Source organism: Saccostrea cucullata, unplaced genomic scaffold (genome assembly GCF_032062105.1).
Source record: "Saccostrea cucullata isolate Sc308-1 unplaced genomic scaffold, CSIRO_AGI_Scuc_v1 ctg3511, whole genome shotgun sequence".
Classification (NCBI taxonomy): domain Eukaryota; kingdom Metazoa; phylum Mollusca; class Bivalvia; order Ostreida; family Ostreidae; genus Saccostrea; species Saccostrea cuccullata.
Genome location: NW_026925935.1, coordinates 82,995 through 104,771, shown reverse-complemented (window position 1 = coordinate 104,771; position 21,777 = coordinate 82,995). Strand labels below are relative to the sequence as shown.

General features: G+C 32.0%; 1 protein-coding gene and 1 non-coding gene across 2 annotated transcripts; one reads left to right on the top strand and one right to left on the bottom strand.

Annotated features, from left to right (window-relative positions):
• Positions 1–438: 438 nt before the first annotated feature.
• LOC134270108 (uncharacterized) lies at positions 439–20,353 on the top strand. The gene is made up of 11 exons (XM_062752283.1): positions 439–508; positions 1,714–1,936; positions 5,240–5,347; positions 6,127–6,211; positions 6,679–6,791; positions 8,142–8,198; positions 13,580–13,630; positions 14,160–14,455; positions 14,653–14,874; positions 17,802–17,970; positions 19,526–20,353. Exons 1-11 carry the CDS (start codon positions 455–457, stop codon positions 20,167–20,169), a joined length of 2,022 nt encoding a protein of 673 aa, XP_062608267.1. The 5' UTR covers positions 439–454; the 3' UTR covers positions 20,170–20,353.
• Positions 16,114–16,187, bottom strand: Trnas-gga (transfer RNA serine (anticodon GGA)). The gene has a single exon. It is a non-coding gene; the product is annotated as a tRNA-Ser (tRNA).
• Positions 20,354–21,777: the final 1,424 nt, after the last annotated feature.

Genomic DNA, 21,777 nt, shown 5'->3' with positions numbered 1-21,777 from the left:
GGGGGTTAGGGGATAGGGTTAGTTAGGGTTAGGGTTTAGGGGGTTAGGGTTAGGGTTAGGGTTAGGGGGCTTAGGGTTAGGGCTAGGGTTAGGGTTAGGGGGCTAGGGTTAGTTAGGGTTAGGACTGCACTCAGTTGACCCCCCTTCCCCTCAACCAATCAAATCACGTGATTTTCTCTCAGCCAATCAGAATCTTCCGCACTAGCGGGACTCCTTGTACTACTGTTGTCTTTATGATCCAATGCTGACATTCTATTACAGAACTTATACATAAAGAATTCTACATATGACACAGACTTTTGAGCTAGGGCAATAACTTTCAAATTGGATATCGATGTTACATCTCTTTTATTCATGCGTATATTAGTGCAATAAAAGCTATGAAATAGGAAGTGCATAAATTATACATGTTGCAAAAAAAAATTATTTTTGTTTTACAGGATACCTTGAACGAATGTATAGGATGACTGCTGATATAACTGTCAAACTTCTGCTCACACTATTAGTGGTAGGTTCGCATTTTTCTATTTGCGCACGATATATAGTGAATTACACTTACAACGTTTCATCTATAATTATAATCTTGCTGCAAGTGCGTTTAATAGTCGCACATAAAAGGAGAAATGGCTTATGAATATTAAAGTAAAGGAAATATTATCTGTTTATGAAATATTTAAGGAAAAAACGATTAAACGGAAAGAAGATAGATTAATTTGTATTTTTTAAATTTTTGCCTATGTCTCGAGGAATAAATAGAGGATATTCAATGTTTTGTATCTGAATATGGAATTTTTCAAAGAATAGAACAGGATTTTTGATATTTACAAGAGTGAAAAAAATTCAATATTCAACTACAAAACATTGAATTTTCTATTTATTACATTTTTATTAAAAAATTCTTTCATTTTTCCTTTGCATCTGTCTTTCTGTAATACAGTCATAGGCTCGTGACGTCATAGTTGAGCGGTTGAGACGTCATAGCTATGTGAAGTGAAAACACTGTAAGTATGGATTTAGCAACATAATTTTGGTAATTTTGACAGTTTTATTCGCTGTCAGAATGGTTTATTCATTTCCATCTATCTATATTAGGTCAAGGAAGATATTTTTCAATCTTCATTATTGGAAGGGAAATCGAGAGTTTTCCCGCACTTCTGACATCCTTTCACACTGTGACAGGATATCATTTTGATATCCTTTCACACTGTGACAGGATACATGTATCAGTTTTATTCAATTAATAAATCACAGTATTTCACGGGTAAAAATGTAATAAACTATGAATATCTTTTATTTTTTGCGGTCTAAAAGCAGAAAGTGAAGGTCACAAATCTATGTACGGGACATGAGAAACAGATCTCTATATGTTATATCAAGAGTCAGTTAGCGGTTGCGATTATTTTGATTTTTAAATTCAAAAATTCAAAAAACCAAGTAACATACATGAATATTGGCTTTTAGATAGTGTTTTATTTTTACAAAGAAACTTAAGTTCACCTGATGAACCTCAGAGACTTTATCTTGACTTTACCAGTTGTTTTTATTATGGCAAATATGTTCATTATAATTAATTGATTACTTCTGGCTTTCAGGAGATGCAAAAATTCCCTGTGGAATCTTTACTGAAAAAAAAATTCTTAAAATAAAGAAGAATTGTATATGTTGCGATGCATTTGCACTTGTGTCGTTAGTTTTTTTTTTTTTTTATTAAAGAAGGATGTTTTATCTGAACCCTGCATAACATCAAATGAAACGTTGAAGTATGTTGACCACTGTCCAACGACCAGGAAGGAATGGCAAGAGCAATCTCTGCAGAAAAACTGCAATAAGATAAACCAGAACTGTACTGAGAGGAACAATTTCCAGTACCACTGCTTAATCAATGAACTAGTAAATCAAACAGTTGAAGTATGTGCTCCAGTTACAGAAATACTTGGTAAGTTAAGCAAAACAACATAAAAATGTTCAAGTTTTCAAACATCAATGTTTCAAAATATCAACTGGTCGATATTTTAGATTCTGTTATACGTACAATTTCGACAAGCTTTAATACACTTATTGTTTTGTGTAATTTATTTATAACAAACTGCCGGACAGTAGCTTATAGGTCTGAAGAAATATTTTGGATGGACAGCAAAATACATGTAGCTGACAGTGCAATCAAAAAATGTAATTATTTACTTTCATACGGTTCAAAAAATTAGGTTTCTTATTTTACGCTGTCATATCAAGATACTATGCGCATTTTTTTATTGAATGCTATTTACTGCTTTTTCAAAATGTTTTCAAGCAGAAATTTATCATTGTTCATAGATGGAGATCATCGAAACCTATTAACATGGTTTACATGGTAATCGTTACAATCCACTCATTGTTATGTTTTTATAACACAAACATCGCACAAAAGTAAGTTTTAGTTTTTGAGTAAATGCCTGATATTTTTTTTCTTTCAATTTTCCCATAATAAAAATCAAATATTTTTAATAAGAAACGTTTTATTTTCTCAGTTTTTATTAATTTATTAATATGTCTTTGGAACCCTTAATTCTTATTGACGATCACCCCCCCCCCCCCCCCCCACAATACTGTGTATGCAACATTGCTTTTGATCAAATAAACACTGAATAAATAAGCACCATCGCAGAAATTATTTACTCATATTTAAATCAATTACAATTAGTTAAGCTTAATGATATGAAACGTTTGTCTTGGTTAGAAAAAAATTCGTATTCAATATTAATTCGCAAAAATGATCATGTCAACAGAATTTGTAGACAATGACAATGACAATGATTTATTCTCTTAAATGTACAAACATACATTGTAGAGAGGAGGTAGGAAAAGGTATAAACACATACAAAAAATATAATACGTGCATTATAAACAGTACAAAACATCATGTTAAAGTTTAAGTCAATTAATTTCGTCTATGCTTTGCTTGACAATCAATAAAAATTTACCTAATTTTTTCATTGCTTAAATTTCTTTATATTTGGTCTGGATTTGAAAGAGTTCAGTATCATCACCTTTATTCTTATAGATAAAAATTATTTCACCACACAACCAATCGGATGGGAAACAACCACTGTCAAGAATTTTGTTGAATATTTTTTGATAGAGGGTCACCATTATGTTGCATGAGCTTTTAATATATTCATAGTATATGTCATCACTTCCACATGATTTGTTTCTTTTAAGATTTTTTATACTTTGCATTATTTCATCACAAGTTATCGGTTCATTTATAGACTCATTACACTGTAAATTAGAAAGAATATCTATATCCTCATTTGATAAACATAGTCAGGTATTTCATTATCTTTTTCCATATTTAAATCTTTAAAAAAAATCATATAATTCCTCAGCAGATGCATTTACATTTTTTCTATTTTTTTGCCCAGAGTTATTATTTTCCTATATTCTTTCGGGTTTGTTGATTTTAGTTTTTTCAATTTTTCTTTCGTTTGATTTTCATGGTTATTTACACACATGTTCAACAATTTTTTTTTTATATTTTTTCTTTGCTATACATATAGTCTTTGAGATCGTTACTTCTATTTCTCTGGTAGCGTTTTTTAGCCTTACGAAATGTTTGTCTTGCGTTGTAACATTCTATTGTAAACCATGCATATGGTTGGTGAAAATCTATCTTTGATTTTCTTCGATTATTATTTTTTATCCCTAAAGTTTCTTTTGCACTTGATATAAGAATGTTACAGGTATCGTCTACAATTTTGTCAACAAAATCTAGATCGATTTATTCTTCTTTAATATTGTCAAGAATTCCACATAAATTGTTAATTTCAATACTTTTCTGACCTAATTTTTCAAGAAAAATGTGTTGCAATTCGTCATTCCAACCTTTAGCCTTTTCTTGTTGTTCGCTATTACATGTATTTTCATTATTAGTATTTCGTTTCTCTTGGTTAATTGTCAATGATAGTTCTACATGAAAAGGATTATGGCAATCAGAGTAAAGTTTCGAAAAATCATGAACTTCGAATTTTTTAACAACAGTCAAAATTTCAGTATTACCTATGCAATAATCTATTACACTAATACCTTTACATGTAGTTTTCCCAATACATCTATCATTTCCCATACGACCATTCAAAACTAATAGATCAGTATGTTTACAAAAATCGAGTAAAAGTTTGCCAAAATTATTCTTGACTAGGTCTTTTGATGACCGTTGCGGTGGGATATTAAGTAAGTCTAATATTGTACATACAAACTTTCAGGTAAAAAATCAGAATAAGTGTCACAGTTAGTAATGTAATCATGGTCTATTCCAGTTCTTGCATTAAAATCACCAATTAAACAAACAAATTTACGAGTTGTTAGAAAAACGAACATATTCCTCCAATTCTTCAAAAACATCACAAGATACATATTTAGAATTTTCAGGTGGTATGTAAACGGCGCCTAAAAGTAATGTTTCATTTAACACTTTTTTAATTAAGGTTGAATTTTAACCATAAACAATATTTACTTGCAGAATCTATTAGTTCTAATGAATTGACGAGTGTTTCTCTAACAAAAACAACAATACCACCCGATTTAAAGCGAGATAACTCGCGACGGTGCTTTCCAAACATTTTAAAACCAGGTATTATTACATGATCTGTGTTATCAGTTTTAGATTCATTTACGCATATGATATCATAATTTGTGAAATATTCGATAAATTCTGTACAGTTAATTTTACTTATTAAACCACAAACATTAAGTGAAACAATTTTAAAAGAGGATATTTCACCACAGGATAGGCGTCCATCCTCCTCAAATCCCTAGTATCCTGGTTGTCCTAAATGAGTGAAGTCCATTGGGGCGGATCCTCTGACGGGCTCCTCCGTTGGGGCGGGTCCTCTCACGGGTTCCTCTGGGTCGCTATTCTGGAACTCCTCGTCATAGTCTGGATCGTACAACTGACCGTTGACGTAAAGTTTGTCCCTGACCATCCTAACCGTGTAGACGGATATTAAGTTAAAATCGCGGATCTCATTAAAGTACTAATAACTGATTTGCGACATTTTTCGTAATAGAATTAGAAGATGTTATGAAAGGGCATTGGTACTTTACGTCACATTTAGAAAATGCTATAAATTAAAGTCTCCAACAGTGCTTGTAAAATATACACATCTCTAAATATTTAGCACTTGAAACGTGCATTAGATGTGTCTAAGTCAATCAACCATTTCTTCGGGACAAATTGAATTGTTCTTTTATTATTTTACAGGGCATAAATGTGCAGAGTATAACGTTATTGGAACAAGAATTCAGGATAATGCAGTTTTGAATTGCACAGATTGTCCATTCAGATTCAATTCAAACGAGGCTTTTAAATGTAAGAATCTCTAATACTTTAATATTTCAAGACTTGTGAGATACACAATGTTTTTGAATCTTAAGATTAAGTTACACAATATCTTGCAATAAACACATTATAAGAAATTTTAAATAACAAAATATCTGAATATACTGTGAAATCACTAATTTTTGTGGGGGTTAATTTACGTTGTTTTGCATGTATGAAGAGACCCACGATTTTATATCTACCATGAAATGTAATTTTTCAAAGATATTACTACACAAAATTTCTTCTGACATCAACAAAATTAAATTCCCACAAACCCATATTCTTTCCTCAAACCACAAAATTTGACCCCACGAAAACATTTGATTTTACAATTCACTAGTAGTATTTGAATTCTAGAGTCCTATGAAAATTATTACAAGTCGTCAAGGAGTACTGCTATAAATATTCTAGTATTCTTTATACTAAAACCACATACTATGTGTCCTCAATATCATAAATTAGCACTAATATTTATTATTATAATTATCATTAATATTATTATTAAACACAGCAGAAAATTGCATCTATCTTGAACGTATATTCATTCTGTTACGTACATTTTCACTAATATATTCACTATAACACTTACGAGCACGTTACTTTCATTTACCTCACTTACTTGGTGCACTTAATTTCAACACATTTTATGAGCGAAATTCATTTAAAAGGTAAATATATAATAATACACATTTTTCATAACGTTTGAAACATGCATTGCATGATCTTACTCTATTTAAGATACCGGTATTTGATATTTTCTTTTTCAGATCAACAGTGCTACCAAAACGCCATTCAACGCCAGGCAACAGAAAACGGGACTGGAGCGCAGTGTGATAATTTAACAGAAGACAAGTACACACATTCTCTCTCTCTCTCTCTCTCTCTCTCTCTCCTTTGTGTACAATATATGATTTTGTTTGAATTAGTTGTATTCTTTGTAAAAAAAAAACATGATGCTTTTTTGTTTGATTTCACTTTATTATTTTTTTTGGGGGGGGGGGGGGGTTATCCACTAAAACTAATTTGCTTTTTCTTATGAAAACCAAGGCTGTTAAACAATCAGTAATCAACGCTCAGCGATACATCTGCATAAATTTTTGCCTGAATGAAACATAAATTGATGTACAATTCAGTTATGCAATATTTCACAAATTTAATGCTATATGACTGTTGATACACATATACACATTAACAATAAAATGTGTATTGCAGAAATGAGGGTACTATATTTTTTTCCGACAGCTGCGACATAACGTCTTATACTAACATCCAGAAACCATTTAAATTTTGAAAATAGGTCAGTTGATATTTTATTGTAGGGTCTCTTTTTTTGCCTGTCTCACTGCACTCGTAGTTTCAGTTGTCATCAACATTGCATTTTGTGTCGCTTTTTCCTATTTTCGACGACGGCATCCAAAGAAAAAGAAGTCTGGTAAGATAAAGAAATATGTTGATTAATATATCTTGTATCTTTAAGATTGAGAAATTTAAAAATGCACGTATTTCTATGTGGTGTAAAAATGTATCATATAATGGCACTCATATTTATTTAAAGTAAGAAAGAGAATGATTTGTTCTCGGTTTGTTTTAATTTACAAATAAAAATAAAAACCTCTGAAATTATTTTTACAGTAGTTTGCCACGAATGAGTCTACAAACTAGTCAATTGCATTACTCTTAGAAAATTGAGTGGAAAATCAGTCGTTAAATGAGGTCGTATCACATTAAATATCCAATTCAAATAAATTTTCCAATTTTTAATATGAATCTCTGTTAGATACCACGGCTTCTCATGGAAAAAGAATAACCACCCAAAAAGAAATTATCATACTGTCAAATAAAGATTTTTTCAAGCTTAAAAAGTAAAGATAAACATAAAATAAATTGATCTCGAACTTATTTAAAAGGATAGATAGAGGAAATATAGGAAACACATCATGCAGCGAAACAGCGATAAGAAAACAACAACGATGCCATCGGTCTATAGAATATTGTTTAAACGAGTAAAAAACAGACACGTGGTATCTGGGAGGGGCAGGTTACCATCCCGAACGCACAGGCTCTTTACTATTAATTTGCATGATATGTCGATGTGATTGAATGTTTGGTGGTGCCCCCGACTTTTTCTGGGTATGGGAAAATACTCATATATCAATGTATTAAATATAATTTCTAATGAAATCAGTCGGAGACACCCCCCCCCCCAAGCACACATACACACACCCTCACACACACACAACAATTAAGCATCTCTAACAGAAGACCTTACTGTTTCCTATTACTTTCTTTTTTCCTATCGTTGTACTAATTTCTATCTATTTTGAGTTAGCGATTTCTTGAAAACGGCTTTATAGGCCTGGTAGATACTGATATAATCCTAAAGATAGGAAATTTATTGCTTTGGTGACATCTTCTAGTCGTGCGTTACAATGGATTTTCTGTTTAAAATTCTAATTTTTATCCTGCCCTTAAAAATGTGAAAATGTATATTGTTTTCATAAAAAATGTTCATAAATGAGTCCTACACGATCGGGATAAGATGAGGCCACCTAAGCAAATTTTAACAAAAGAGTTGTGTTGAATATATATAGGGAGTATCCAGTATTGCCAGTATACCAAATACTAAACTTAAACGTTGTCTTGTATAAGGAATATATAATGAAAATATTGTGACATAAGTGGCACAGCCATTTTGCGAAATCATTTTTTAGAAGTCCAATTATACTGCATAATTCATTTCAATTTTCATAGGAATTAAGATATTATATTGCTTTGATTATAGATGAAAATTATGAAGGGACTGAAGGGACTGAACAAATACATCTCATTTGTGAGGGAGGTAAGTAGATTCTACGTGTGCGTATCACACAAGTAACTGTCGTGAAAAGTTCAGTATTATAAATTTTAGTTCACCTATGCCGATATCATAAAGAGTATTTTAAAGGTAAAAAAAAAAAATTGAGAAATTTTTTTTATAGAATAATATTTATATTTGCTGATGTCTTTTCTTACATAACAATGATAATGAAATTGAAATTCAATTTTCAATGACATAATGATATGTATCTAGGTTTTAAGTCATGACCACCACCCGGTGTCTTAGTGGATGGGGAGCCATTATTTATGACATATTTTTATCATATATGTGTACCTTACTTTTTTTTAATATATTTTTTATTAGACTTTTGAAAAGTAGGTTAACCTTGAAAGTAAAGGTTACAGGGTTAAAAATTCAGGTAATACACATGTGTGAAATGAAATTCATAACTCGTCTCATGCAAAAAGTATGACCAAGTCTAAAGGTTTTTAGAATTAGTCCAACTTCAATGTAAAGGTCAAGGGTCAAAAAACATAATATGTTTAGGAAGGCCTTGTTACAGGTAATGTACTTATATTTATGTGTAATATTAAAACCCTAACTTTCCTCTAAAAGAAGTAGTTATGGCAATGATAAATGGTTATGATTAAATGATTATGGTACTGATAAAAGTTTTGTTAAGTGGGTCAATCTTCAAGGTCAGGGAAGGAAATCAGCATATTTGAAAAGATCTTGTCACAGGTTATGCACTTGTGAAACTGGAAAGACTTATCTCATCTCATTCAAAGGTTATGGCCAAGGTTTAAGTTTTTTTGTGACAGACCGACGAATGAGATTTAATGTCCATCGCTTTCACGAAAGCGGGGGACAAAATTTATATGGAAAAAAAAAATCTAATTTCCTTTTTAAATCATTATGTTATTGTGAATTTATTTTTTTTTTCAAATCTTGACCCTCAGGAGTAGAGTTGGGATATACATGTATGCGATCACAATTTTACATTCAAATAGGTATAAATTAAATAAAACATCTTAAAGACAAGAAAGTTAAACATATTCATATTACAATATCGTCACGTGGTTAAAATTTAAATTCTGATCCCGAGGATAGTATAGTTCTGGAAAAAAGCGATCAAAATTCAACGCAGGGATTATTTATAAATATATCTATTGAATGAAAACATTACATTTAGTCCAGTCATTTTAGCCCAAAAATCGCTAAACTTGCAACTAATTGCAAAAGAATTGTTTTCAATGATTTTGACTTCACTAATATGTGTACTACAACATTAAAAAAATCTAATGTTCTACATGAAGTGGAAAAACATTTTTTTTGGGCCAAAAACAAGAAAAAGATCGAAAAACCGACAAAAACTGGAGATTTAGCTTTTCTTCATTATTAATCAAATAAGAATACAATTTTTAGTTTGGCAATTTTAAATTTTAGTAAGAAATAATAACTGTAAAATTCTCATATAATAATTTGACTTTTTAAGAATATTTTTGAGGAGGAATGTTCTAATTTTAGTGTAAAACACAATGAAAACTGGAAATATTTGTAGTTTTCATTAATAAGATTGAAATATACAAATATATATACATGTATAAGAAATATATTCTATTACAATGAGGTTTTGTACTGTTTATCAATTTAGAAATACTAGAAACCAAGGGAAGGGGCACATGAAGGGGGGGTGGGGGGGGGGGCGTGCCCCTAGCTTTCCCCAGTATTTTCCCGCAAAAGAATTCCAAGAAAAAAAACTTGACACTTCAGTCTCAATGGCATTGAAAATAAATCATATCATTAATCTTATTCATTTCATTATCTTAATTTTTTTTTCTGAGAAGAAACCTTCCCCTAATGAAATACTATTTATTCGATACCCTAAATGTTGACCATAACGGTGACTGACCACCAGGTTATATGTACACTTACATGTATGTTACTGTTTTAGCATTGATAATTTTCATGAGAATTGTCAGTTTAAATAATATTCTGTTAAACAAAATGTCAAATGAATGCAAAAATTCTATTCCCGTCAATTTCCAGTTATGAACAAGATTGATTGATGTATACTGCTTAACGTCCCTCTCTAGAATATTTCACTGATATGGAGACGTCACCTTTGCCGGTGAAGGGCTGCAAATTTAGGCCTATGCTCGGCACTCAGGGCCTTTGAGCAGGGAGGGATCTTTATCGTGCCACACCTGCTGTGACACGGGGCCTCGGTTTATACGGTCTCATCCGAAGGACCGCCCCATTTAGTCACCTTTTACGACAAGCAAGGGGGTACTGAGGACCTATTCTAACCCGGATCCCCACGGGGCGTTATGAACAAGAAGTAGAATGTCTAAATTTTTCTTTATTAAATTAATTTGTGTCGTCTCCATCATCTGTGCTCTTTGTTGAATTGGAGCAACTTGTTCCTCTACAATGGCCGCATCCAATTGTACTTATCATATGACCTTTTTTTGACATCGTTGACCTTTTTTTGGGGGGGGGGGGGGGTAAAAATTATACTTGTATGTTTCTGACTTCATTCGCTCTTCTTCATTTGCAAAATACCGCTAATTTTGTTGAAAACATTTTGATTGTACAAACAAGTACTCTTAGGCTGATATGAAAAAATGTTCTAGTTTCTGATTGATAATATCTATATATCGGGTAGTATTTTTGAAGATAAGGTCTTTCAACAATCTGTTGGAAAATCCATGGGTATATATTGCGCCCCTTTATTTGAAAACCTATTAACTTTGTATTTATATGAAGTAAAATATATCTACTATATAGAATATATCTACAAACTGCCACATGAGAAGAAGAAAATACCTTTTCATTCACAGGTTAACTTGATTTATATATCCTTCTTGGCTGAGGAGTGGATATCCTTAAATTCTATACAAGATTTACATTTTTACAGTCAGTAATATGACTGTCAACAGGTCTTCCTCTCTTGGCTTCGGTCGAGGAGGTTGAAAATATTTTAGGAGTGTTTTTGCCTGTGCGAAAATTGACATTACATGTTTGATGATAGATGGCATCAGCAGCATGCAAATCATTTACAGCTTCTATTCTACCATAAATTTGGTCTGCCCAAGCGTCTTGTCTTTTAGAACAGATAGATTTTATACTAGTCTGGAAATCATGAGTTCGCACAGGATATACATCATACCCTCTTTTATTTGGTTGAGTTTGGCAGTCTGTCCACAGAAGAGGCAGTGGTCACGGAATGAAAAAGTCTGTTTTGACCTGAGAATAGGTGTGCTTTCAGCAGGAGGATTTGACTTGCCTTGTTCTCTCTCTCTAAGATATTTCCCGATTTCAAATATATTTGTAAATTGACGCCTGCACTCTGTGTGTACATATTGTCCAGGATGTGTGCGTATATGGCTACCCCTTTTCTCAGCAGCATTATTGATACCTTCACTGCCCTTCCCACGAAGACAAACAAGCCCAGTTTGATCCCCCGACTCACAAATGACACATTTTTCTTGTCTTTCCATTTTCAAAAGAATATTAGAACAGGTGTAAATAAAATGAGAGGAAAATTTCAACTAGATATACCTACAGCGTCACATGACGATAACTAATGGCAATTTAACAAGAATGGGTGTCCATACACTGAGAAAGCCAAAATAAGCAGTGCGGTGTTAAAAAATCATTTTCACTACCTTACTTGTTAATTATTTCCCATAAAAATAATGTTTTACAAATAAGCTCTTGATCAAATGTTATTTTCAATTACATTACGGCCCCTATCAGGAATTTTAAATGAATCCCAAATGCATGACGTTCAGATTACGACGACACGTGTTGAGACTTCTCGGCTGTACCTGTATTTTGTCAATTTTAGGAGTTTAACGTCTCGTTTGTTGTTATAGTTTTACAACAGGGTCACATTGATTAAAATGCTTACACACTTGTGTCAATGTATATCATAAAACAAGGATAAATTAGCGTCATCTAGGCAATGTATATGCAATGACTACGTCACTGAAAGCACGCTATGACAGCACAGCGGTGACAGAAAACGAAGGGCGCACTCAACAAATTTCTTACACAAAAATATAATATTTCTGCACATTAGATAAAATTAGATTTTTTATATGTTGTTTTACATACACTAAAGAGTAGTTTGCAAAAAAAATTATTTCTTTTGCAATTAGTTACAGGTAAAATTTAAATTGACTGGACTAATTGAAAGAATCCTAAGGTCTTGCAGATTCAAATATATTAAAAGTGTGACCAAGGTGCTTGATGCGGCCGTATTACATGATTATTTAATTATATAAGGAATATGTAAGGGGGAAACACCACATATCTTATTCTCAACATTGACAATGCCATTATGAGTCACATTGATTTGCAAGCATCTTCAGGTAGTGTTTTTTTTTTTGCTTATTTATTGTTTAACATCCCTCTCGAGAATTTTACACTCAAATGAAGCCGTCACCACTTGCCGATAGAGAGATGAATTTTTCTTTACCATATACTCGGGCCTCAGAGTCATTGAGCATTAAGAAATTTTTTTCGTTCCAGCAACTTCTGCGACACGGGGCTTCGGTTTCTAAGGTCTTAACCAAAAAACATGTCTTCTCGTCTTACACTGGGATTCGAACCCGCGACGTAAAGATCAACTCCCTATTCCTCGACTCTGGATCAGACGCTCATGATTATTATTGTACCACGCAGGTGACTTACAATTAGTGTAAATACAAGTAAACTTTATTCTGATCATGGTCCCCTGTAACATTAAACTATGAATCACTTTGAAAGGAATGGTAAGATTAATTGATAATGTTTTATGTCCCATTTGAAAATTTTTCACGCATATAGATACCATACACTTGTGATGGGCTCTAAATTTTGACCTGTGCTCGATACTTAAGACCATTGAGCAGTGAGGAATCTTGATCGTGCCAACTTCTTGACATGGGGCCACGGTTTATAAGATCTAATCCGAAGAACCCGCAACTTTCACTTTAATATGCCGAGTGCATGGCGAAGCGAAGAAGCAGTTGCTACCCATTTTTTATCGACTTAGGCCAGTCGCGGCCGAGATTCGAACTCCCGATCACGGCACTTTGGTAAGAGTTGGGCTAAAAGCAGATATTTTCAAAAGGTTTGTGTACAGTGAAAAAACAATCAGACAAAAGCAAGGTTATGTTAGTTATAATGACGCATCCCAAAGTTTTGTGGATGCAACTTTGAATTAACCACAGTCCCCTCAAGGCTAGAATTTGGGTCCACAATATGCAGTCAAATGTTTTTATTGAAGTCAAATACACGAATCCTTTTTCTAAATAGAATCTGCTGATGAAGAGCGACAGAACCATATTGACTTTGGCGCCCGTTTTAAGCTCATGGGCTTCTTGTTTTATCAACGCTGATTTTACTTTCAGAACCTACAGATGTACAAGAAAGAAGTCAAGGAAACTCGGAAGCATATACGTGTAAGTTTCGTATTAGCATAGTTAATGATCCGATCTGATCGATGTTAAAGGGGCATGGACACAGATTTGAAGTTCATATTTTCTGTATAATATCACGAATTATATATTTTAATTGCCACTTTCCTAAGTATTAAGAATAGAATTAAAATTGTGAAAGTACAAGAATGTGTCAATCAAACCCGTCTAAAAATTTAAAGTTCCAATAACATAGATGAAATAAGATTTTTAATATATTTTTTTATGAAATGCTATTATAATACATATATAAGTTGTGATATTATACAGAAAATATTAATTTCAAATTTGTGTCTATGCACCTTTAACGAGTATTTTCAAAAGCATACTAAGCTAACAATGTGATTCTTTGCTTTCCCCTATAAATATGTTTGGCTTCCGAAGACTGTAAAGTGGATATTGAATAAGAAAAATTCTTCATATTTATTTAAAGAGTATACATTAAATTTACATGTGGTTTGAATGCTACATTAAAACATCTTTGAATTCTCATGTATTATTTTTTTTAATAAAGGTACTGCTTCCTCTGGATTCTCTCAAGAGGATTTTAAAAACATATGTGTGGCAGGCATTCAATTAGGTGATAGAATCTGTGGCTTTGCCTTTTCCAAAGGAGACGATCCTGCAGAAGTAATTTTGAAAACCCGTGGCCAATTTCCAATACCATTTACAACCACGAGACTTTTACTTAAAAACGGAGAAGTTGTAGTCTATGGCTATGATGCTCTTGATACGTACATAGATTGTTGCAAAAAAAGAACTGCAGATAACTACATTTACTTTGATCACCTTTTTCTAGAACAAGACGAGGTATTACATTTAAATTTTTTGCACTGTTTTTTAATTACTATTTTCCAGAATATTAAAAATCATATTATTTAACAAAAATATACATTCAAAGTGTGTAACTCAAAAATAATTCTTGTCCTTAAATACTCTCTTGTGTTACATTGAAGAGAATTGTTATCTGTTTATCTATTTTGATATTGACAAATGTTATCTTTCAGCAAGATAATGAGATATATGTCAGAGACTGCAATGATAAAAAAGTAAAGGCAGAAGAAATTATCACAAAATTCCTTAAATGTGCCATAACTAGTGCCAAAGATGAAATCAATGATAAAATTTACAAGTCAAAAAGTCCTCCTGCTGATATTCACTTCATATTTACCGTCCCGAATCGCTGGGGAAAGAAGAAACACGAGGCTATGAAGAAAATTATCAAACAGGTATTAAAACTAATGTTAAGTAATCGAGTACACTAATTTGATCTATTATTAAGGCAAGATTTGTTTGTGAAAAATATATTCCATTTATGACAGCTCCATACGTAGGAAAAAGATCAAACTCCAAGGTCAAAGACGAGAGATAAAAGAATATAAGGGATATACATGTATCAGCGTAAAATAACTGCCTTGTATTAACTATTCAGAAATTATTGCATTATTCACAATGTTAAGGGATTTAAAAAGAAGGTATAACCTCTGATCAAGGATATGAGGACAAAGTTTTTGATGCATACCAAAAGGTCTTGACACAAGGATTAAATTTGTGAAATATGAAAGATCTAGTCTATACATTTAAAAGTTATAGAGAAGGTTAAGGGATTCAAAAGAAAGTCAGCAAATTCTAAGGTCAAGGACAAAAAGTGCAAATTGTATTCAAAGAATGTTCTTGTCATCAGGAAAAACGTTTGAAATATGATAGTTATAGAATCAACCATTTAAAAATTGGATCAAAATTAAAGTTTTGCAAGAGTATGTCAAACTCCATTGTTAATGCAAATAGGTAAATTTTATTACATGATATGGGAATTCTGGTTAAAAGGAATATTCACGTGAAGTATGAACGCCCCAGCTCCTACGACGTTATGACAAAGGAAATAATCTTTTTCAAACGCGGGTTAATTCTAATGTCAAGGTCAAATCATCAAATAAATTTTGTACGTATGAAAATGCCTGCTAAATAGCTGATGTATCAAGGTCTAAGAAACAACCATCCATATCCCCCCAGGTTTATGTTTGTTATAAGTTTGCAAAAGGGAGTTCAAACTCCAAGTTTAAGAGGTCAAGTATGTTGGTACCCTAAAAATGTCCCTTCATAGGAATAAGGAATAAGAAAATAAAATATGAAATCCTAGCTTTTACTTATCAGAAATTAAAAACAAGGTTTAAATTTCTGCGGACAAACAGACGGACAAACGGGGTGGCCCCTGGGTCACCGGTTCTGGTGTAAAGGCTGAGCTTTAATTATTAAACATGCAAAGTAAAGATGTTTTGATCCTGGAATTTAGCCGATAAACCTTCTAAATAGTTATGCTGAGGAAGAGTTTTTCTTCCTAAATTGTGAATTTTCTTGGCCCATTGGCCAGGGTTTCTGGTGTAAGGGCGGGCCTATTTTGATTTAATTTTGAAAGTGAAAACATGAACCAAGTTCAATTGTTGTGTAACAGGAAAGGAGAAAATGTATGGCTGGACCGGGAATCGAACCCGGGACCCCTGTATCTCCAGTCAGGTGCTCTACCAACTGAGCTATCCAGGCCGAGATCCACGGCTCAAACCACCACAGTTGTAAAGTCGATGATTCATACTCATGTGACCTGGGTCTCTTGTTTTTGTGTATTTTGGAAATTAGATTTTAAAATTTCAGCATTAATTTTATATATCCTTGAAAATAAAAAAAATCGCATCTACCTACTGACTCATTTTCTTTATTCTGGGTCGGAAAAGGGCAAACAAACATTATTTTAAGATATATAACATTGCTTACTTCTTTTCTTGTGTTATAGGCCTAGTAAGTTTATTATTTTATATTTAAAACATTCTTATTGTTTACCAAAACATCGATTTATTCGTTTTTAATATTATGCACAGTCATAGCATTTATATATCAAACTAGTTTCAAAAGAAAACTTAATTTGGTCGCTGAGAATACCTCGAATACTTGAACGCCTTACCATGTTTGAAATTTAAAATGATGGGAAAAAATGTGGAAATATGAAACTCTTCTGTGAATCTCACTGTAATTTTTTTGTTTACCTGAATGCAGAGAATACTAGGCAAATGAAAAATATGTTTAAAGGTATGACTTAATAGTGGCATATTTCTGCACTCAACATGCTAGATAAATTATGTTAGCATGCAAGAAAATTATGTCAACTTGCAGGAAAATTATGTTTACATGCAAGATCATTATGTTGACATGCAAGATACAAATATTTTAAGGGAATCTGATTTAAATATGGGTACGGTAAAATCCCATGCTGACGCCCATATCTGACATCGTAGATGCAAGATGCTACATATATATTAGAAGATGCAATTAACTTATGATATCATTCGAGATAATTACGTTGACATGCAAGATATTTATGTCAACATACGTGTTAATTATGTACACATGCAAGTGATGCAACTTATTGATGTCAACATGCAAGATACTTATGTTAACATAACATTACATAACATAACATAACATAACATAACATTACATAACATACGAGATATTATGTACACATGCAGGATATTTATGTTCACGTGCACCTTATTTATGTGAACATGCAAGATAATAACTTGCATATCAACTACATATCTTGCATGTTAACATAATTTTATATTGCATGTTGACATAAATAAGTTGCATGTTGACATAATTATCTTGCATGTTAATATAAATAAGTCGTATGTTGGCATTATTATCCTGCATGTTAACATAAATAAGTCGCATGATAACATTATTATCTTGCATGTTGACATAAGTCGCATATGTCTACATAATTATGTTGCATCAAAAATGTCAGATACAGGCATTAGAAGTAAATTTACCAATATTTAAATTATATTTTCTTATAAGATTGGTAAGTTGCATGTCAACAAAATAAACTTGCATGTTGACATAAATGTGTTGCATGTCTACATAATTATGTTGCATGTTAACATAATTTATCTTGCATGTAGGGGGCAGAAATAGGCCACCATCTTTAAAAAGTTTTAAACTAAAATTCGCGGAACTTGGCCATAAAAATGACTACATTTATTACATACATGTCATCCTTAGAATTAAAGAAATGCATTTTGGTAAATATAAGAAACATATTTTCATTTACAACCTGGAAGCAGTGATTTGATTTTATACATGAGTGTACGTCTATTTTCAGCTTTTTCAAGCCGAATCTCCAAGGAAGAAGGTTGACATTTTGTTTGCCTGTTTAAGCGTAACACCTTTTTTACATGAAGTAAAAGAAGAAGTTCTGTGCCACAATTTCAACGTGGAAAACTTAGCTTTTATTGACGGAACAACCTATGCAGTATTAAATGTTGGAACATGTATGACTGAATTAAGGTCTTCCGTCTTCAGCGGAAGACCTTCTTGTTATTCTTAGGTTTCTTTTCCACTATTTTTATTATTATTATTGTTTTTTTTCTTACCGATTTTGTGCACGCGAGTTCTCAGAAACGGCTCGATGGATTTTCATGAAACTTTCAGGGCTGATAGAACATCAAACAAACCTGATATATAATTTTTTGTTTTGATGACGTCACTTCCGGTTTTGAGATTTTCGCGATTTGGTGATTTTTAGAGGGTCACTTTGTCCGCTAGTTTTCTCAAAAACGGCTTAGGATAGAAACTTGAGTGTTTCAGCAATGATAGATCAATATATGTAGATGTGACATACGTATTTCATTTTACCGGAAGTGCTGCATGCCGACGCTCGCTATGGTCCGAAAAGGGGCATGTCCAGAATTTTGAAATTTCTAACACCTTTTCTTCGATATCTTTTTACATACAAATATTTCGTTAAGACATATAGAACAAAAGAAGTGTAAAATTTCTTGATCTTTCAAACGATATCTCGAAAAAAGGGCTGGTCCCTATAATTAAGGGCCGAGAGGGGCCAAACGTTTTTCCTTTATATCTCAAAAAGTATTGAGAATTTGTAATATGTCAAAGAAGCAAAGTTGTTCAAAATGCTAAGCTTAATCTATCTGGATCGTCAAAATTCATCCGGCGACGTCACTTCCGGTCAAACCGGAAGTAGTACGAAAATGCATATTTTTGCCGTTCTTGACATATTTTTGGATAGCACATGTCACTGGAATCATAAAAACTTAATTTTCCGTCCGTCGACATCACTTCTGGTCAAACCGGAAGTAGCCAAAAATAGCTTATTTTTTAAGGTTTTGACGCAAAATTGAATTTTTAAAGTCAATGGAGACAACTTAGCTTATTATTTTCTTTTGTTGACGTCACTTCCGGTCAAAACAGGACGGAAGACCTACTCGTTGCTTTGCAACGAACTTTGCTCTAGTTATAATTACTTTGCATATAAAACAATAAGATCTACACATGGTTAACCTTTTATGTATACATTAAAATATTGACTGAATATATTGAAAAGACATATAATTCTAAAAGATGACCTATTAGCAAACGCATATTAAAAGATAATACAGTCATGTATCTTTAATTTTCATAGAGATAACATACTCGATTTCAGAGTACATTTCCACGTTAGCAAAATAGAAAATCCTTCTTCATATTCTTTAAAACCAGAATAAATCTATTTACTTCAGAATTTCAAAACTAGAATCTATTTGAAATAATAATATATATATATATATATATATATATATATATATATATATATATATATATATATATATATATATATATATATATATATATATATATATATATATCTTAGAGATTTTGTTTCAAAGATATCTGTCTTTGGAATTTGAAAATGTATAGAGTTTAAGAAGAAAAAAAAACTGAAGCAGTTGAACCTTTTGGTCAGTGGGTCTTTTGATTTTATTATTCTTATTTATTTTTTTCTTAACTTTTATTATTATTTTTTTTTTCATTTTTTGTTTTTGCCAGATGCATGCGAGATCAGTTTTATGACAGCTTTTAGTCACAAGACGGATACAATATATTACCAAAATTTCCAGCATTATGGGGAAGACGAACCAGACAAACGCTTTTTGCGAATTTTGATTGAAATCTTTTCAGAGAAACCAATAGATAGACTGAAAAGGGATTATCCGGGTGATTACTATACAATGATGCAAAGTTTTGAAATGTGGCAGCTTGATTGTGACAAAAGCACAACAGATATAAAAATTCAGTTTTCATCTAACTTCTTAAATGCAGTTCAAAATGAAACAGGTACTTTACCGAAAAAAAAACTGAAATTGTCAGAGTATAATGATAAAATGAGATTAGAGATCTCTAAAGGAAAAACTTCTCTTTTCGTTAAGAAAGACGTATTGATGACGTGCTTTTCTAAGGTAGCAGAAATTGCATCTAATTTAGCCAAGACAGAAATTGTTCAAAAAACCGAAGTAGATGTTAAATGTCTTTGTGTCACAGGCATATATTCAAAACCAAAGATGGTGAAAGACTCTTTAAAACGAAGTTTTCCGAAAAGAACAGTTCTTTTTCCGTCGGTTCCAGATTTAGTGGTAGCAAAAGGAGCTGCATTCTACAGATGTTCTCAACTTACTTCCCAAAAAAATCATTAAATTGTGAAATTTTATTATTTCAACTTGTGTGCCTCAAACAGTTGTTTTACATGTATATAAATGATATTGAAAGATAAAAGACTATGTCTTCAACCTGATGATGTTGATGTTTATTACTTTTATAAAAAACCGTTTGTATTAATAAGTGGTGTAATACATGTGCATAAAATAAATTAAAAGATAAAACGACAGTTTTCCGGCTTTATTATTATTATTATTATAAAGATATTCAGAGGAATTTTCTTATCATGATTGCACACGATTTCTTACTTAAAGTCTTTCGTCCATACGGAAGACGTTAAATATTTCGATATAGATGTCGCTAAAAAGTTGTTCTTTAACATATTATTGATCTCATGAATTTGTTATTTTGTTCGAGTCTTGTATAATAAATGAGCTAGAAGCTTGACCCATAAACGGGTAAAGACCAGTGAACGTGGAATCTTTATGCACATAACTGAAATAAACCTGCTATATATGATAAACCTATGCAAAAAAATATTTAAAATATTCCTTTAAACTTCAAATAAGTTTTAACGTGCTCTGTGGTTTCCTTCCAAATTATTGAGTCACACATTTTCAATACGTCTCGGTTCTTTTTATAATACATTTTTTTTATAATTACATCATATATTATATTAATTAGTATTGGTTGGTAATTAAATTTTTAAAGAAATAATTAGAGAATTTAACTTTGAGTACTTTTTTTTTAAAATTCCACTGCTGTTTTGTACATTATACATGTACTTGTACATGATATGTCGTCCAAGATAACAGATTTCCGAACAAAAAGAGAAAAAACGGCAGCTATTTGAGCCCCTTTTCACCGTCAGTATACTCTTCATAACATACCTGTTTACAGAAAGAGATCGTAAATTTTCAATAAAATATTTCATATAATATGTAATTTGATTTGTATGTATAAGTATATGGAAGGCTTTATTGTGCTGAATTTTAAAATACATGTATGTAATACATATTTTTTAACATACGATAAAAGATCGGCAACACTTTCTTTTTTTTAAACAAAACTTTGAGATTACCCCTGTAAAACAATATGAATGAAATTGATGACGCATGACTTGATGACGTTAAGCACTGTTGATGTTGACACGCCTCAAAAGAAAGTAGTACAAAAGAGCAAGAACCATCTTATACATAAAATGGCCTTGTACTTATATCAATTATTAACTACTAACCTCTTTTCCATTTCATATGTCAAAATAAAGTAGACACTTGCTGCTTTCATTTTCTATAATAAAATTTCGTTTTGAGAATCCAGATATTGGAAAACGGGTTTGAGAAATTGCAATGTTCTTGAAATTTGCAGAAAACATGCGTATTTGACTACCTTCAGCAAAGAATTAAAATATGAGCACAGCCCACGATCCAAAAAAATAAAACATGTTTTTTGATTGTCAGAAGCAGAGCTTTCATTATGTGTTTGCATATTTTGGATCAGAGGCTGTGCTGTATATGAAATATTGAAAAAATGCTTCAACTTTAGGTCATTTTCAAAGGAATTTACAAGATCTAAGGAAAATGACGCATTTTATGACGTCATAATGCATTGACTAAATTGAGAATTTCGTCACGATTAATAGATAC